Source organism: Rhinolophus sinicus, linkage group LG05, assembly GCF_036562045.2.
Source record: "Rhinolophus sinicus isolate RSC01 linkage group LG05, ASM3656204v1, whole genome shotgun sequence".
Lineage (NCBI taxonomy): Eukaryota > Metazoa > Chordata > Mammalia > Chiroptera > Rhinolophidae > Rhinolophus > Rhinolophus sinicus.
Genome location: NC_133755.1, coordinates 100466877 through 100481507, shown reverse-complemented (window position 1 = coordinate 100481507; position 14631 = coordinate 100466877). Strand labels below are relative to the sequence as shown.

General features: G+C 34.0%; 1 protein-coding gene across 1 annotated transcript in view; it reads left to right on the top strand.

The window, feature by feature from the left end:
• BMP5 (bone morphogenetic protein 5) overlaps positions 1–13700 on the top strand; it is a 112381-nt gene extending 98681 nt beyond the window's left edge. Inside the window, exons 5-7 of the mRNA XM_019734800.2 lie at positions 8439–8515; positions 9808–9918; positions 13457–13700. Of these exons, the coding sequence (XP_019590359.1) occupies positions 8439–8515; positions 9808–9918; positions 13457–13606 (338 nt within the window). The 3' untranslated portion in view covers positions 13607–13700. The remainder of the gene's footprint in view (positions 1–8438; positions 8516–9807; positions 9919–13456) is intronic.
• Positions 13701–14631: the final 931 nt, after the last annotated feature.

Below are 14631 nucleotides of genomic sequence, written 5' to 3'. Positions count from 1 at the left end.
GAGGATGGGGAGAGTTGTATTAGATATTTGCCTGATTGCATTTTTTTTGCAAATCATATCATCAAATGTTGAAAGTGTTGATCAGTGCAGGAGAATTAAAACCCAGGTCATTAATGCTGCCTTTACTCCATTTCTTTCCTATTTCAAACATTCTTGAGTTCCGATTTATTCTATGGGAGAGCTTGGAATGGTGTCTAGCATAAAACAGGAAACCCCAAAATACTTGTTTAATAAATGAATGTGTTGACTGTATTGGAAAAACTAACTTCCTCTTTTAGGTAAATATACATAGAACCACTGCTCCCAGATTTTTTGCAGATGCTGTCCTTCTTTGCTCCTGTTTAGTTTTTTGCCTAGGAAGTTGAGCAGACATGTGGCGATATTGCCTGTTTTACAATGATGCGGTTACAGTGGCTATTTATTTGAATTTGGGAGTGGGGGAATAAAATGGAGGCAATGGCTAAATTTTAAGTTTAGTCACTTTTTATGATGTAAAGGTATACTGGGTTGATTAAATTTTAAAGAACCTACTGAGAACAAGGTACTGTTCTAAGGACTACATCAGTGCTGTAAATACTAGAGCATTTATATATTACATGGTGTGTTCACCACCCAGAGTCAGTTCTCCTTCCGTGTATAGATGATGTATTATAGAATTGTACCCTTGAAACTTATATAATGTTGCTAACCAATGTCCCCCAATAAATTTAATAAAGATTAAAAAAAAATAGAGCATTAAGAATTTGGAAGAACTGAATGGGCAAATAGTAAGTCCTGATTCACTGAAGAACTGCTTAGAAAGATTCAATTATTTTTAGCCCTGCCTGAAACCATGTGATTTTTTTTAGGACAAGTTTTTAAAAAAGTCATTAAAATGAAATCATTCTGCACTTATTCTCAACTCTGATAGGCACTATCTCTTGCCTAATGGACACAATGTAAAGTAACGCCTCTTGGACAAACAAATTAATCTAAATCAGGAAAAAACAATTAGTTGAAATTATTTGTTTAGAATGTTTTATATAGTTAACATACACTTTCATTGTTTAAAAATAATCAAATCATAAATAAGGTTAAAGTTCTTCCTTGATAACCTAATCCTTTTTTAGATAGGTTACCCTGATACTGATGTTAACAGGGTATATGTACTTCCAAATTTCTTCTTCCATATATGTTTCTCTTTCAGAGAATATATTTTCGTTATGTGTTTTTATCTACATGAATGATATTTTTAAATGTATTTTTAAAGACTGTTTTTTAGAACAGCTTTAGGTTCACAACAAAAATGAGAGGAAGGTACAGATTTCCCATGTGCTTCTTGTACTCACTCATGCATAGCCTCCCCCATTTTCAATATCACTCACCAGAGGAATACACATGTTACCAAGGATGAACCTACACTGACACCCAAAATCTGTAGTTTACCTTAGGTGTTGAACATTCTGTGGGTTTAGACAAATGTGTAATGACATATATCCATTATTATAATATCTTACGGAGTATTTTCACTGCCCTAAAAATTCTCTGTCCTCTGCCTCTTCATCCCTCCCTCCCCCAGCAACCACCTATATTTTTATTATCTTCATAGTTTTGCCTTTCTCAGAATATACTATAGTTGGTTTTATGCATTTTTAAACAATATATCTCAGCCATTTTTCAAATTAGTGACTTCATTCTTTCAAATTGTAATATATTCAATAGTACTTGCATAAGATTTATTTAACCATGTCACTCTTAAAAGACATTTTTATTGTTTCTAAATTGGGGCTCTCACAATCAATGCCATAATCCCTCAAGGCTGCACATATAAGAATGTTTCTAATCCTCATGGTTTCTACAGTAGTTAACACTAAAAGCTGATATCTATACCCTGAGTTATGCAAAATTTTGGAAATCCATCCTAAAACCAGAATTATTTTGGTGCATGTAATATCTAACTCACTCACTCACTCACTCACTCACTCTATCTATCTATCTATCTATCTATCTATCTATCTATCTATCTATCTATCTATCTATCTATCTATCTATCCATCCATACAGCTATCATTAATTGTCTACCTATACACTTATCTGTCAATCATCTATCATTCTATCATTTAATTGTGGGTCCACTACTTACTAGTTGTAAAATCTTGGATAAGATGTGTCACTTCTCTCTGCCTCTGTTTCTTCACCAATGAAGTGAGGATGTTAGTAGTACCTGCCTCATAGGGTAAGATTACATGGGTTGTGAGGAGTTAAAGAGTTAATATATGTAAAAAACTGAGAATAGTGGCACATTCGTATTATAGTTTTAGCCATTATAATTGTTTTTAAAATGACTTCATATGGTGTGGCTTTTCAGAACTGGTACATAAAGAATTCAGACTCTTACATCAGAGAAAAATAAGAAATTCTCTCTCTCTGTCTACTAAGTATCCATATCTGTGGTGACTTACAGGGATTACTTGGCCTTACAGATTCAGAAGCAAGAGGGATTTTAGAATCTTTAACTAATTTGAACAGTCTATCTGAGTAATTATGTAATATTAAAAAACTTGTCGATATAGATTAATGCATTGTGCCTGCTATCATCTCTGTCTAAAAAGAGTCCCCAGAAAGAATATAACTGAGCTTGATTTATTATAAAATAATATTTATTCAATATTAAATAAACACCCATTATGTGACAAGCACAATATTAACTATATATTGATAAAAGATGGATTGCCTAAGGACCTTGCTTCTCAAAAAGCATTCCCATGCACAATGGGAAAGACATACATGTTAGTAATTATTGAGAGGTCAATTCTATTAGAGTAGATATAAGGTAATATGAAAGTAGTAAATATAGAGAACATAAGCACTGCCTAGGCATAACACAGGACTTTATCAGGAACTTACATGAGAAAGAATAGACATTTTTCAGAAATGGAGGTGTGGATGAAGCCATTTCAGACTGACGTGCACAATTACAGAGCGAAGTACCAGTGTCAAATGGCTGGGTATGCAAATATTCTCATGTGAAACGAGTGTGATATCAGCTAGAAAATTTTGCAGGGACCACATCACGAAGAGTAGGTATGTGATAGTAAAGAGCTATGGTGTCTTCAGACAGTCAATTAGAAAAAAGAGGATCAGAATAAGATATGCATTTAAAAAATTTAAACTTGGCATCAAAGTGAAGATGAATGCCAAAGAAAGAAACTGAAAGCCCAAATATGATTAGAATAATAGTTGAACACCCCAAACAATAAGGATTATAGATTGGAGGGAGCGGGAGTGGAAGCCAACACATGTGGGATCAGGCCAGCTGGGGTTGGATGAAACATGATTCTGGAGATGGGAGTTTAAAAAATAAGTGGAAAGTGTAGGAAAAGATATAGCTATGAGCCCAAATGATTGGATGAAGCATAGGACTTGGCAGTGCCATAGAAAACAGAGAGAGAAAAACATCAAGGCTAGAGCCTCCAATGGCACCATCAACATTTCAGGTGTAGACTAAGGAGAGAAAGCACTTCCATGAAAGAGACAAAAGACATAGTCAGAAATGTAGGCGAGCAGGGATAAAGTGTTATACTAGGAAAACGTTATCAGAAGAAGATGTTGAGGAAGTATGAGGTAACCAATAGTGCAAAGGACTTCCAACAAGTTAACTAGTTAGTGTAGAAATGGGTCAGTTTATTGGAACTTTGTGGATCAATTTAACAAAAGATATGAGAGAGAAAGAAAGAAAATCAAGACACTAAACTAAATTTTCTGGCTTGGGCCACTTAGATGACTTGGTGATCCTGTTAATCAAAATAGTAAGCATCAAAGGAGTGTGAGGTCAGAAGCAAAAATAGTGACTGGGAGGGGCCTGGGAAACTTACATTTAGAGATGTCAGGCAGGCAGTTTGAAACTCAGGTTTGTGAACAGGTTTTTACGTCAAAGAGCTCTAAGGTGAGAATGTTACTTGGATGATCCACATAAATGCTTTGCTTGCAGAGTTAAGCAAACACACCAGATTCTTGTTCTTTTGTGGGGTCTGTTTTGCATCACACATTCATACAGAGACAAACAGTTATCCCTTCACAAATAAATAACTCTAATTCCTACCATGTTTTGCATAAATGCAAGTGTGGAGTTCACTGATGTGGAAGATGGTGATTAAACTAAAGTAGCAATAACATTTAAAAAATCCCTCATCTGTGGAGGGAATTGTTATTATTTTGGGTTTATTATGACTTTCTCTACCCCAAAGAACAAATCGAGATTTACATTATTGAATAGTCTGTAGCACCATTGCTGCTTCTTTAGCTCTTGTACCTTCATTCCTTTGTCACATCCATTGTCTGTAAATTACTTAAAATCCTCATGCTGTAGGTACTGATTTCCTTTATGTCCTTTTCCTTTTGGGAATTAGGCATGGGAATGCTAATGTCTTCTCTTTTACTTTGAAACACAGCATCTCATCATATTTGGCTTGTTTAAGCTGTTGATGTGCTTAAGTATTAAATTCTTTTTTGATGAACACACAATGCAATATATAGATGATGTATTATAGAAATATATACTTGAAACCTATATAAGTCTAATAACCAATGTCACCCCAATAAATTTAATAAAGATTAAATATATATATGGAAAAAATTCTATTTTGTATTTTTTCTTTACTTTTATAGATTTATCTATATTTCATTCCTTGAAGAAGCTAATGCTAGATTTTAATGAAAAAGAAACCCATATTAGTATGTAGAGTGTTTTGGACTTGATTTTCTTTTGTATCCTTCAGAGTGAGGCTACCCTATGTTTATTTATTTGGTTGTTTTGTCAGGGACTAGTGGACAGACCACTGAAGCCCCATATAGATCTCAGAATTTATTTTAGCCACATTTAACCTCCATATACTTTATTATTATTATTATTATATTATTTTGGTAATATTTTTCCTAAGACAAAAATAATTTAAAAAAAAAATCAAACTAAGAAAAAAAATTGAATTTGCAGTCTTTTCAGGAATTGACCATAAAGAATTGGCATATTTTACAATACTTTCAACATATTGGTACTGGTTTCCAAATAGTATTACTATTAAGAAACAAAAACAGAGAAATGTTGTATTTGTGATACAATGTGGGTGAGAAATGTTAGCAAACTTTTCTAGTGTTAGCTGTGCCACCAGAACGTTTTGGTAATTTCTGGCATGACTCTTCAATTGTGGGTAGGTTCATCAACAGTAGCATTATGTCCATTACATTTTAATATCTGAATTGCTGCCAATCAATATTTTTTAAAGATATAAATTTAATTTCCCCGCCCTTCCTCCCACAGTTTATTCAGCCAACCATTTATAGAAAACCTAACTTCAGACTTTGCTGGTTTGGGTATAACATTTACTTTACTCAGTATCCATTAATTTTTATTTCTGACAGAATAAGCATATGGTCCTAGTGCTCTATGAAATCAGACTCTTGGAACCAAATTCTGTTATAAATTTCATTGCTCGTTACCTTTATGTGATGTTACATTATATACATCACTTAGCTTGCATGAAAATCTGCATACATGAAACAGATATATTTTGACTTTTAAGTTTTACTTTCTTTTTTTATAAACAAGGAATTAAAATAACCATATACATAGTTTATGGCTTTTCATGTATACTTGCGTGTGTTATTGACTACAATGTCTTTATTCATATTCAGTGTTTTAAATTAAGACAAGGAGAAAATAATAAATATTCCCCCTATTGTCTAATGCAGAAGTTGGCAAAGTAAGGCCTGAGAGCCAAATTCAGCCCATTGCTTCTTTTTGTTTGGTTCAATTGCTGAGAATGTTTTTTTGTATTTTTAAATGTTTGAAAAAGACTGAAAAGAAGAATAATATTTGTTTCATTTAAAAATCATATAAAATTCAAATTTCAGTGTCTGTAAATAAAGTTTTATTGGAATATAGCCACATTTATTCATTTACATAGTGTCTATGGCTGCTTTCATGCTATAGTGGCAAAGTTGAATTGTTACAAGGGAGCCCCATAGCCTAAAGTATTTACTATCTGTCTTTTTAATGAAAAAATTTCCTGACCCTTGGTCTAATGCATAGCTTTTAAAATTCCTTTAACATTTTAATTTTAAAATTCTTTTAAAAATTCTAAACATCAAGAAGTTTATTCAGTCAAATTAATGCCATAATCAATTTTTCCTTTTCCCTTAAAATGATACACGGAACCTATCCATTTCATGTTATTGCACTTAGTGTTACAGTATGCTTGTCCACTGCATAAACAAAGTTAGCCTGTGCTATTCTGATAAAGGGATAAGTTTACCCAAAGAATAAGAGTGCTGAGTTTCAAATAGATTCTGCTTTCTCCACCTTCTGTCATTATTAGCACAAATTTGTTTCAATGAAGGTAATTGCACAGTAGGAATAACTCTGATCTAGAAGGAAAAAAGTGTCTGAGGTCAAGATGTAGTCATTTATTGTTTTCTAGACTTACATTAAATAAATAGTTATTTGAAGTAACTGTGAAAGGCAGATGACGGGGCCCACTAAGACAGGCTCCTTAGATCTCTGATGTGTCTACATTTTCATTAGAGGTTGAGGATAATTAATCTGGAAGGTGACACCTTAAGATAGACTGTTCTGCATAATAAACTGCTACATTGATTTTCCAGAGAGGACTGTCAGAATGAATGTAACATTTATTTCTAGAAGAAAAACTTCTTTGAAAATAAATTATTTTGCTGACTCCCTTACCCTTAATGTTTCCCTCTTTCATGTTTTGTATTGGAAATAATCAAAATGGATTAGCTTTTAAAATATTAGTATACAGTGTGAAAAAAACTTCAAATAAGATGATATAGATATATTTTCTTTAAAGTTCTGTGTTTCTTTGGTATTTTATTTTATTCCAGACTCAAGATTGGGGCTCTCTCTTTATCCCTACATCTTTTAAACAATTATAAAAGGTTATAGGTTTTTCAGTTATAGTCCAAAATATGTAATGGAAATAATGTATTTCCTTTGCTTCAAATCATTTGTAGAGCCCTCATAAATTCATTCATTAATGCCTCAAATATTTATTGAGTGCCTACTGTGTGCCACACACTCTTCCTGACACTTGAGATGTATCTGTGAAGCAAACAGAACTAAAGTTTTTACCTTTGTGGATTTGAATTCTAATAGGAGGAAACAGACAAGAGCCAATGTATATAATGAATGAGTAAATGGCATAGCATAGTAAAGGTGATAAATTAAATGGCAAAAAAATCATAGCAAAGGGAGGGAGAACAGGAATTTGGGGTGAGAGTAGCAATCTTAGATAGAGTAGTCAGTGAAGAGTTGAACAAGCTATAGGTATTAGATATATAGATATTATATAGATATCCAAGGGAAGAGCAGTTCAGGGAGAAGGAATAGTGAGAGTAAAAACCCTAAGGTGGGAGAAAGTTGACCTGGGTGAGAAATAGCAATGAGATATCATGGCCAGAGTGGAGTGAAAGAGAGGAAGAGAAGTAGGAAATGAGTCAGGGAGGTAATGAAGCCAAATCATGTGAGGATATCTCATTCTCATGGATATGGGACTTTTTTCTGGGGAGTGATGTAATTCAATTGACTTATAAAAAGGTCCACTCGGATGCTTTGTTGCAGGGGAGCCAGGGCAGAAACAGGGACAATATTAATGAGGATATTGCAATAACTCAGGCGAGAATTAATGGAGGCTTTGATGAGGACCAGTCATGAAGGTGGTGAGAGGGTGGGTGGAATTTGGACATATATGAAGGTAAAATGTGTGGGATGTCCTAAAAGATTGGATGTGGGAGTGAGAAAAAAAAGAAGAGTATGTTTTGACTCCAAATTATTTGTTTGTTGATTTTTTATAAAAAACTTTTTTATAAAACTAGGAAGCTGCCATCAGTCAAGAACGGAGAAGCCTACAGGTGAAACAGGTTTTGGGAGGATGACCAAGAGGTCAGCTTTGGGTATCTTGAGTTTAAAATATTTGTTAAAATAAAATCAACTCAGTATGATCCCAGGTGGTACTTTCCTTGTGTATAGCTCATGGAAGATGTTAAAATATATATGAATATTTAATATATATGAGTATATATAAATGTATTAAGTGCCATTATAATGTGCACAAATTCATGAATGAGCATTCATTGAGCAGCGAGTATTCAATGAGTGGCAGGCATCAGGTTGTGCACCATCATGTGGGGGGGGTCTAACAAAATCATTTTTAGAATCCCAAAAGGTAAATGGTATTGTCTATGTTTTATAGAATAAGAAACTCAGGACAAGTGATTTTCCTGAAGTACACATGGTTAGTAAATTTCTCTAGCTTTAAGATTCAAGCTCATATTTTACAACTTCAAATACAGCCTCTTCTTTTTTTTATCAGTTATTTCAGAAAAGAAATATTAGTAAACTCTATAAGGGGCCATTTGTTTAAAAATCTTATTTTTATCTTCAGATTATAATACAAGTGAGCAAAAACAAGCCTGTAAGAAGCATGAACTCTATGTGAGTTTCCGGGATCTGGGATGGCAGGTAAGAATGATCAGTCAATTTAGGTGCTTCTTTCCTATTTTATGATAAATTCTGAGTTACTTGTAATCTTTATCAATAATTCTTCCAATACAGTAACTGATTATTTTGAACGTGACTATTCAGTATATGAATTATCCACATATGGATAATTTTTCCATTATTATTCTTCATTGAAACATAACTATTAGGTTTCACAGTTAAAAAACAACTATGTTGGGGCAGCCGGATGGCTCAGTTAGTTAGAATGTGAGCTCTTAACAAGGTTGCCAGTTCAATTCCTGCATGGGATGGTGGGCTGCGCCCCCATCAACTAAGATTGAAAATGGCGATGGGACTTGGAGCTGAGCTGCGCCCTCCACAACTAGATTGAAGGACAACTACTTGACCTGGATGGAGCTGATGGGCCCTGGAAAAACACCTTATTCCCCAATATTCCCCAATTAAAAAAATAAATAACTATGTTGAAGAGAAATGTAACCCTATATTTAGAAAATGAAAAAGGTGCTGTCGTTTAAATACCCCACTTTTAATTTTAATGCTAATTTTTCAAATAAATGTTAATATTAATTTAGTATTAATTTTTCAAAAGTAATATTAAAAATGAACATTTTCAAATTCATGATTAAACCTCCAACATGAATCATTAAATAATTGTACATTTGGGCTAAGTTTTACCTGTTTGGGAAAAAAATGAGGGCAACCATTACATGTGCCAATTTTTTAGCTTTCTAAAATTTTTCATGAACAGTTTTCAGGAATTTGCTCCAATACATTTCTTCTAACAAGACTAAAGTTAATGCATGAATGAAAAGAAAAATAGCACAAAGAATAAATATTAAAGGTTTAGGAGGTTGTCAAACTTCTAAAACCAGGAATGAGTTATTAAGAAGTAAGGAGGTTTATCTGAAGTTTATTCTTTTTTTTTTCCTGGTTCACTTGAACTTTTCCAAGTCCATCATTTCCTGTTTAAACAATACTTAGAATACTATTTCATGATTATGATTTTATTCACGAATGCATGGATTAACACATACTATGAATATCGTACATAACAACCTCTCGGGAGAAATTACAGAGGACAATTTCTTATGAAAATATTTATACTTTTGTTGTAGACTTCAACTTAAAAACAAATTAAGGGCTTCGGGGAGGCTATCCTATTAGAGCAATTGTTGGCCCAAGAAGAGAAAGAAACCTATCCAGATTAAATATATTTAAGTATTTTTAAAATTTATTTTTTGGTGATATTACCTTTTATCTTCTTCTTTTTCTTTTTTGTGTGTGCATTTTAGGACTGGATTATAGCACCAGAAGGATATGCTGCATTTTATTGTGATGGAGAATGTTCTTTTCCACTCAATGCCCATATGAATGCCACCAACCATGCCATAGTTCAAACTCTGGTATGCTCTGTTTTTGTAGGATTGGGAATGGTTTATGATGCAAGAATCATATAAAGTTATTTTAAAGGAAAGTATAGTATCAAGGCACTATCTTCTCTTCTCAAACTCCTTTGGTATTTTTCAGAGCCCAAGTAACAAATTATGGGTACAGTCAGGAAATTCAGGCTGGTGTAAGAAATAATTCTGATTCCAGAATGGGGAAAGATTCATCTAGGAACATTATAGTAATCACACAATGCGGTCATTCTACTCTGATTTCTTCACTATGCAGGTTTCCAGCAGCTATTTCTAATCTAGCAATTCATTAGTAATCGTTGCAAAATCATTGAAAGTAACTGTACTGCATTTCATCTGAGTGCTTACTCTAATGATTTAAGAATGTTCCATAACACATTGTAGCATTATGAAAGCTCTTCAATGTAGAATATAAGTAGAAGACTCATTTCTATTTCTCGATACCTTTTTTTCATAACCTTTACGATGGAAATTAATCTTCATGTTTTCCCGTCCACACTCAAGAATTTAGAAGTGATTTATTGTGTAATAATCTAGGCTTGTTTTTGCGAAAACAATAATTAAATGTTGATGTCATGGTCTCTAAATGGTTGTACTGTATTTAATGAGCTCATGAAACCTCTTGAGAGTCTGATGTACCTGCCATTGTGTGTGCATTATTGTTGTGGGAGAGGGACAACCTCTGGAAGAGTAAGCGAGAGGCTCCTAGAAGGTGCAATGGATTATGTGATATAATTCCAAATTAATGTTAGGGTTAATATGAAAATGTTAACTACATGTAATTAGGAGAGAAGGAAGAGAACACATTATTTTAGACTCCAGACTTAATAATGGGAATGGAGTTATTTGGTAGATGGCAGTAAGAGAACAATACCTATTAGAGAAAAAAAAAAAAAAGAAAGAAAGAAAAACCAGTCTTTGCAAGCAAGGCTTGTTTATGACCAAAAAAAATAATAAATATAAATAAATAAATAAATAAATAAATAAATAAATAAATAAATAAATAAAAAGAAAGAGTAACTATTAGAATTTGTGAGGAGCTGAATTCTCAGCAGTTTACATATGTTTTCACAACTGATTTAAAGCTGATGGAAAGAGTATCTGTTTCCTTCTGAGTAAGGAATAATATATATCTATATTTATATCTGTCTCTCTCCATGTATATATATATGGGGGAGAGACAGAGAGAGAGAGAGAGAGAGAGATTAAACTCTTGAATGACTTTGGTTTTGCTGGCATCCTCACTGACTTCGTAGGTATCTCAGAACAGCTAGCACCAAATAAACATCTATGACAACCAGAGAACGGGGCATTGTCAGAAACTTTGGAAATCACCTTGGTGTTAGAGACATGGCGAGATAAAACACATGTATTTTGAAAGGTAGTCATTTATAAATCTTATTCTTTTTTTGAGTCTTGACCAATGAGATTTCCTACTTCTGTGCCATATACGAAGTATAGAGTCAATTCTTGGGAAAATTTTAAGGTTTGATATGTCTTCATCTTTGCTATCTGTAAAGGTAAGTACTTCTTGATACAGGATATCATTACTGGGAGATGGGGAGCCGGTATGCTCTGCAAGGATGGGTATGCTATATTCCAACTTCCACTGGTAAAAGAAAAACAATCTCTATAAAGTCTAGCCTTTTCTCCTAGTCTATGAGAATTCAGGTTGACAGAATGCTGATTGCATAGAGAGGAATGCTGCTGTTTCATGCTTTGAAGGGACAGCCATGATCACTGTCTTTCTGTAGGGTAAGAGACGAACAGCCACTATTAGCTTATAGAAAAATGCCACTTAATGTCTCAGAAAATTCTTTCCTTCTTTTTACTGTCATTTCAATGACTCAGAAAATAGACGTTTGCTTCCTGAGATATGTATCTAAGGTATCAAACTTTCCTTCAGGCTAAGCAATGCTTGCTTGATTGTTGGAAAAGTTCTGTCAAATACTACCTCTTTCTCTCAATTTTCTTTTTCTTATAAATATATAATTATTTTCTTATAAATATATAATCAGCTTTTAGAACTGTAGTCTAGAAGGCAGTGTCAAAAAATGAACATTTGGAAAAAAAATCTGACACACACTTGGAACAAGACCCTGCTCTGCATCACTGTCCTGGGATGTGGGACATAAGTCATCACACAACTTGAAGCATACATGGGAAATTTGATTTTTTTTCCCTGGAATTGTGCATGCTCTACATTTGTTCTGTGAAGGACATGAAACAAGAAGACAGGCATGTTTGTTGTTAAAGGAAAGCATGTTTGTGACTAATATGTTTGAGAAACCCTTCAAGAACAACTCCCCCCACCCCCTTTTTTTCCCAGAATAATTGCTTCGTGAGGCAGCCAAGGCCATTGAAATGGGGTTATCAATCATGTATGTGTGGTTTATGGAAGATAAAACTGATGAGGGACATAAGCTGCATCTGAAAATTTTAGAAACTATCCAACTTTTGGTTTTGTGAGGTCTTAGGAAATTTCAAGTTCATGTCAGATCACCTCATTTTTCCTGCTGTTTCTGTTCACATGCAGGGCTCTTGTATCATTTCAGCCAGGACATTGTGCAGCCAAACTCCAAGAGGCTATATTCAGTTTTTGTAGATCCCTTAGGACTCATCAGTGGGACTTCCCATAAACTCCTCCGGGGGACAGACTATGGTAGGTGGGTGGGAAAGTGGGAACCATGTTCTGGCTCAGGGCTCAATTATTGCAAATCATAGGCAGACTGCCAGCCTGATCACAATGAGAACAAACACTTTACTTCAGCATTTCACTTTCCAGGTACAGCCACCTTTTTAGGTTTTTGGGGGGAGGTGGATATTCAATTTGTGAAATATCTAGATTCTTTACTTCTGATTTAGCTTAGCCTGCTTTTTGGTGCTTGTCTAGGGGAGAAAATGAAAGGATATTAAACTCTAGTCCATGTGCTAAAAAATTCTGTGGAGAAGAGTTGAAATCATTGCTCTCAAGCAAGTATTGGATTATAACTGGAGTTTATTTTGCTGTGAATTTTAAGCTTCCATTACCATGGAAAATTAAGAGTTGACATAACTTTTATGACTTATTGTTTAATTATCCTTTTTAAAAATAATTCTTAGATACAAATCTTTCTATAGTCTGACTGTGAGGCTTTATTGATTTGCATTTATAACTTCTGTATTTCTCATGAAGTAAACAGGACTCTTTTTAACCCACGGCAACTCAGTGCTAGTTGCTATTTCTTTCCCCCAGGAAAATTTCCATTGACTATTCCATAGAGGGGGTTTTCCTTACATTTTTCAAGGCCTAAGCACATAATTAGAACTGATGGTTTGATTCCAGATGTTAATGCTGAATAATACATCCTTCACTAGCAGCCCCTCACACTACCCCAGCCCTTGAACATAAAGAGCAGAATGGCTGTCAGCTTAAGGGTGCACCTGACTGTGAGGGGTAAAACAAGCATATTATTTTAAAGCTGCAGATAAAGTGTCTATCTTATTTCTTAAAGAAACAAAACATTTTTTTTTTCTTTTCCAGGTTCATCTGATGTTTCCTGACCACGTACCAAAACCTTGTTGTGCTCCAACCAAATTGAACGCCATCTCTGTGCTGTACTTTGATGACAGCTCCAATGTCATTTTGAAAAAATACAGAAATATGGTAGTGCGTTCATGTGGCTGCCACTAATAGTAAATAATAATGGTAATAAGAAAAAGATCTGTATTAAGGTTTATGACTACAATAAAAAGTATACTTTCCGACAAAAGGAGAATTTCGTAAATTAGTCTGGCTCATTTCATCTCTCTACCTATGTACAATGTCATGTATATAGCCGCTTTTATTTATTTAAAGGTATATATTCTCCTTTGTGGATGCCTTGTCAATCAAATCTATTTTATAGTTCATTACACTATACGACAGATTGCCCAGTCTAACTTTCAGTGGGATAGGCTAAGTCCAATTCAATTCCATTTCAACACTTTTTTCTGAATATAATTTTCTCATACAATTTTCTGAAATTCAACAGAACTCCTTTGACTATTAAATATTGTTGAAGGAAATCGAATGCATTTGGTTCTGTTGTGCCAATGAAAACCACGATAGGATATTTATTTAAAAATAAAACTTAAAAAAAAAATAACAACCCAAACAAAAATGCTTGGATAAACACAATTTTTCTTTTCGCATTTCTGCTTCATTAGATAAAGTGAAATGTTGAACTGGATTTGAATAAATAAACGGTAGGCAGAACATAGAATCTGCAAGATTGCACATAATTGTTCTAACTGTTTGCTTTAACAGAATTGGTGTAACTGTAGGAGCATGTTGCTTCTTGGCTTGTGGAGTGTAGATTTTGCAAAGCTCAAAGCGTCAGGAATTCTGTGGAGACAGGCTTGAGCCTATGTCCATAACTTTCCAAGTTAACACTAAAAATTGTAGTACAACCTTCTTACCTCAAATAAATCATGTCTGCCTATTATCTAGAACACTACTGCTGCAGGTTTTTTTTTTTTGTTTTTTTTCTGATTTAAAACTAGTCCAAAATAAAGAAACATTTACATGTGCTCTACTTCCCTCCCCACAGACAAGAGTCAATGCATGCATAAAATATAGCGGAGCAAAGATGCCGACAGAGCCGTTTTCTTTAGCTCTCCTTTATAACTGAGTCTGCTGATTGATGTGATGCAAGGGATTTTATTTAGGGTAAAAGC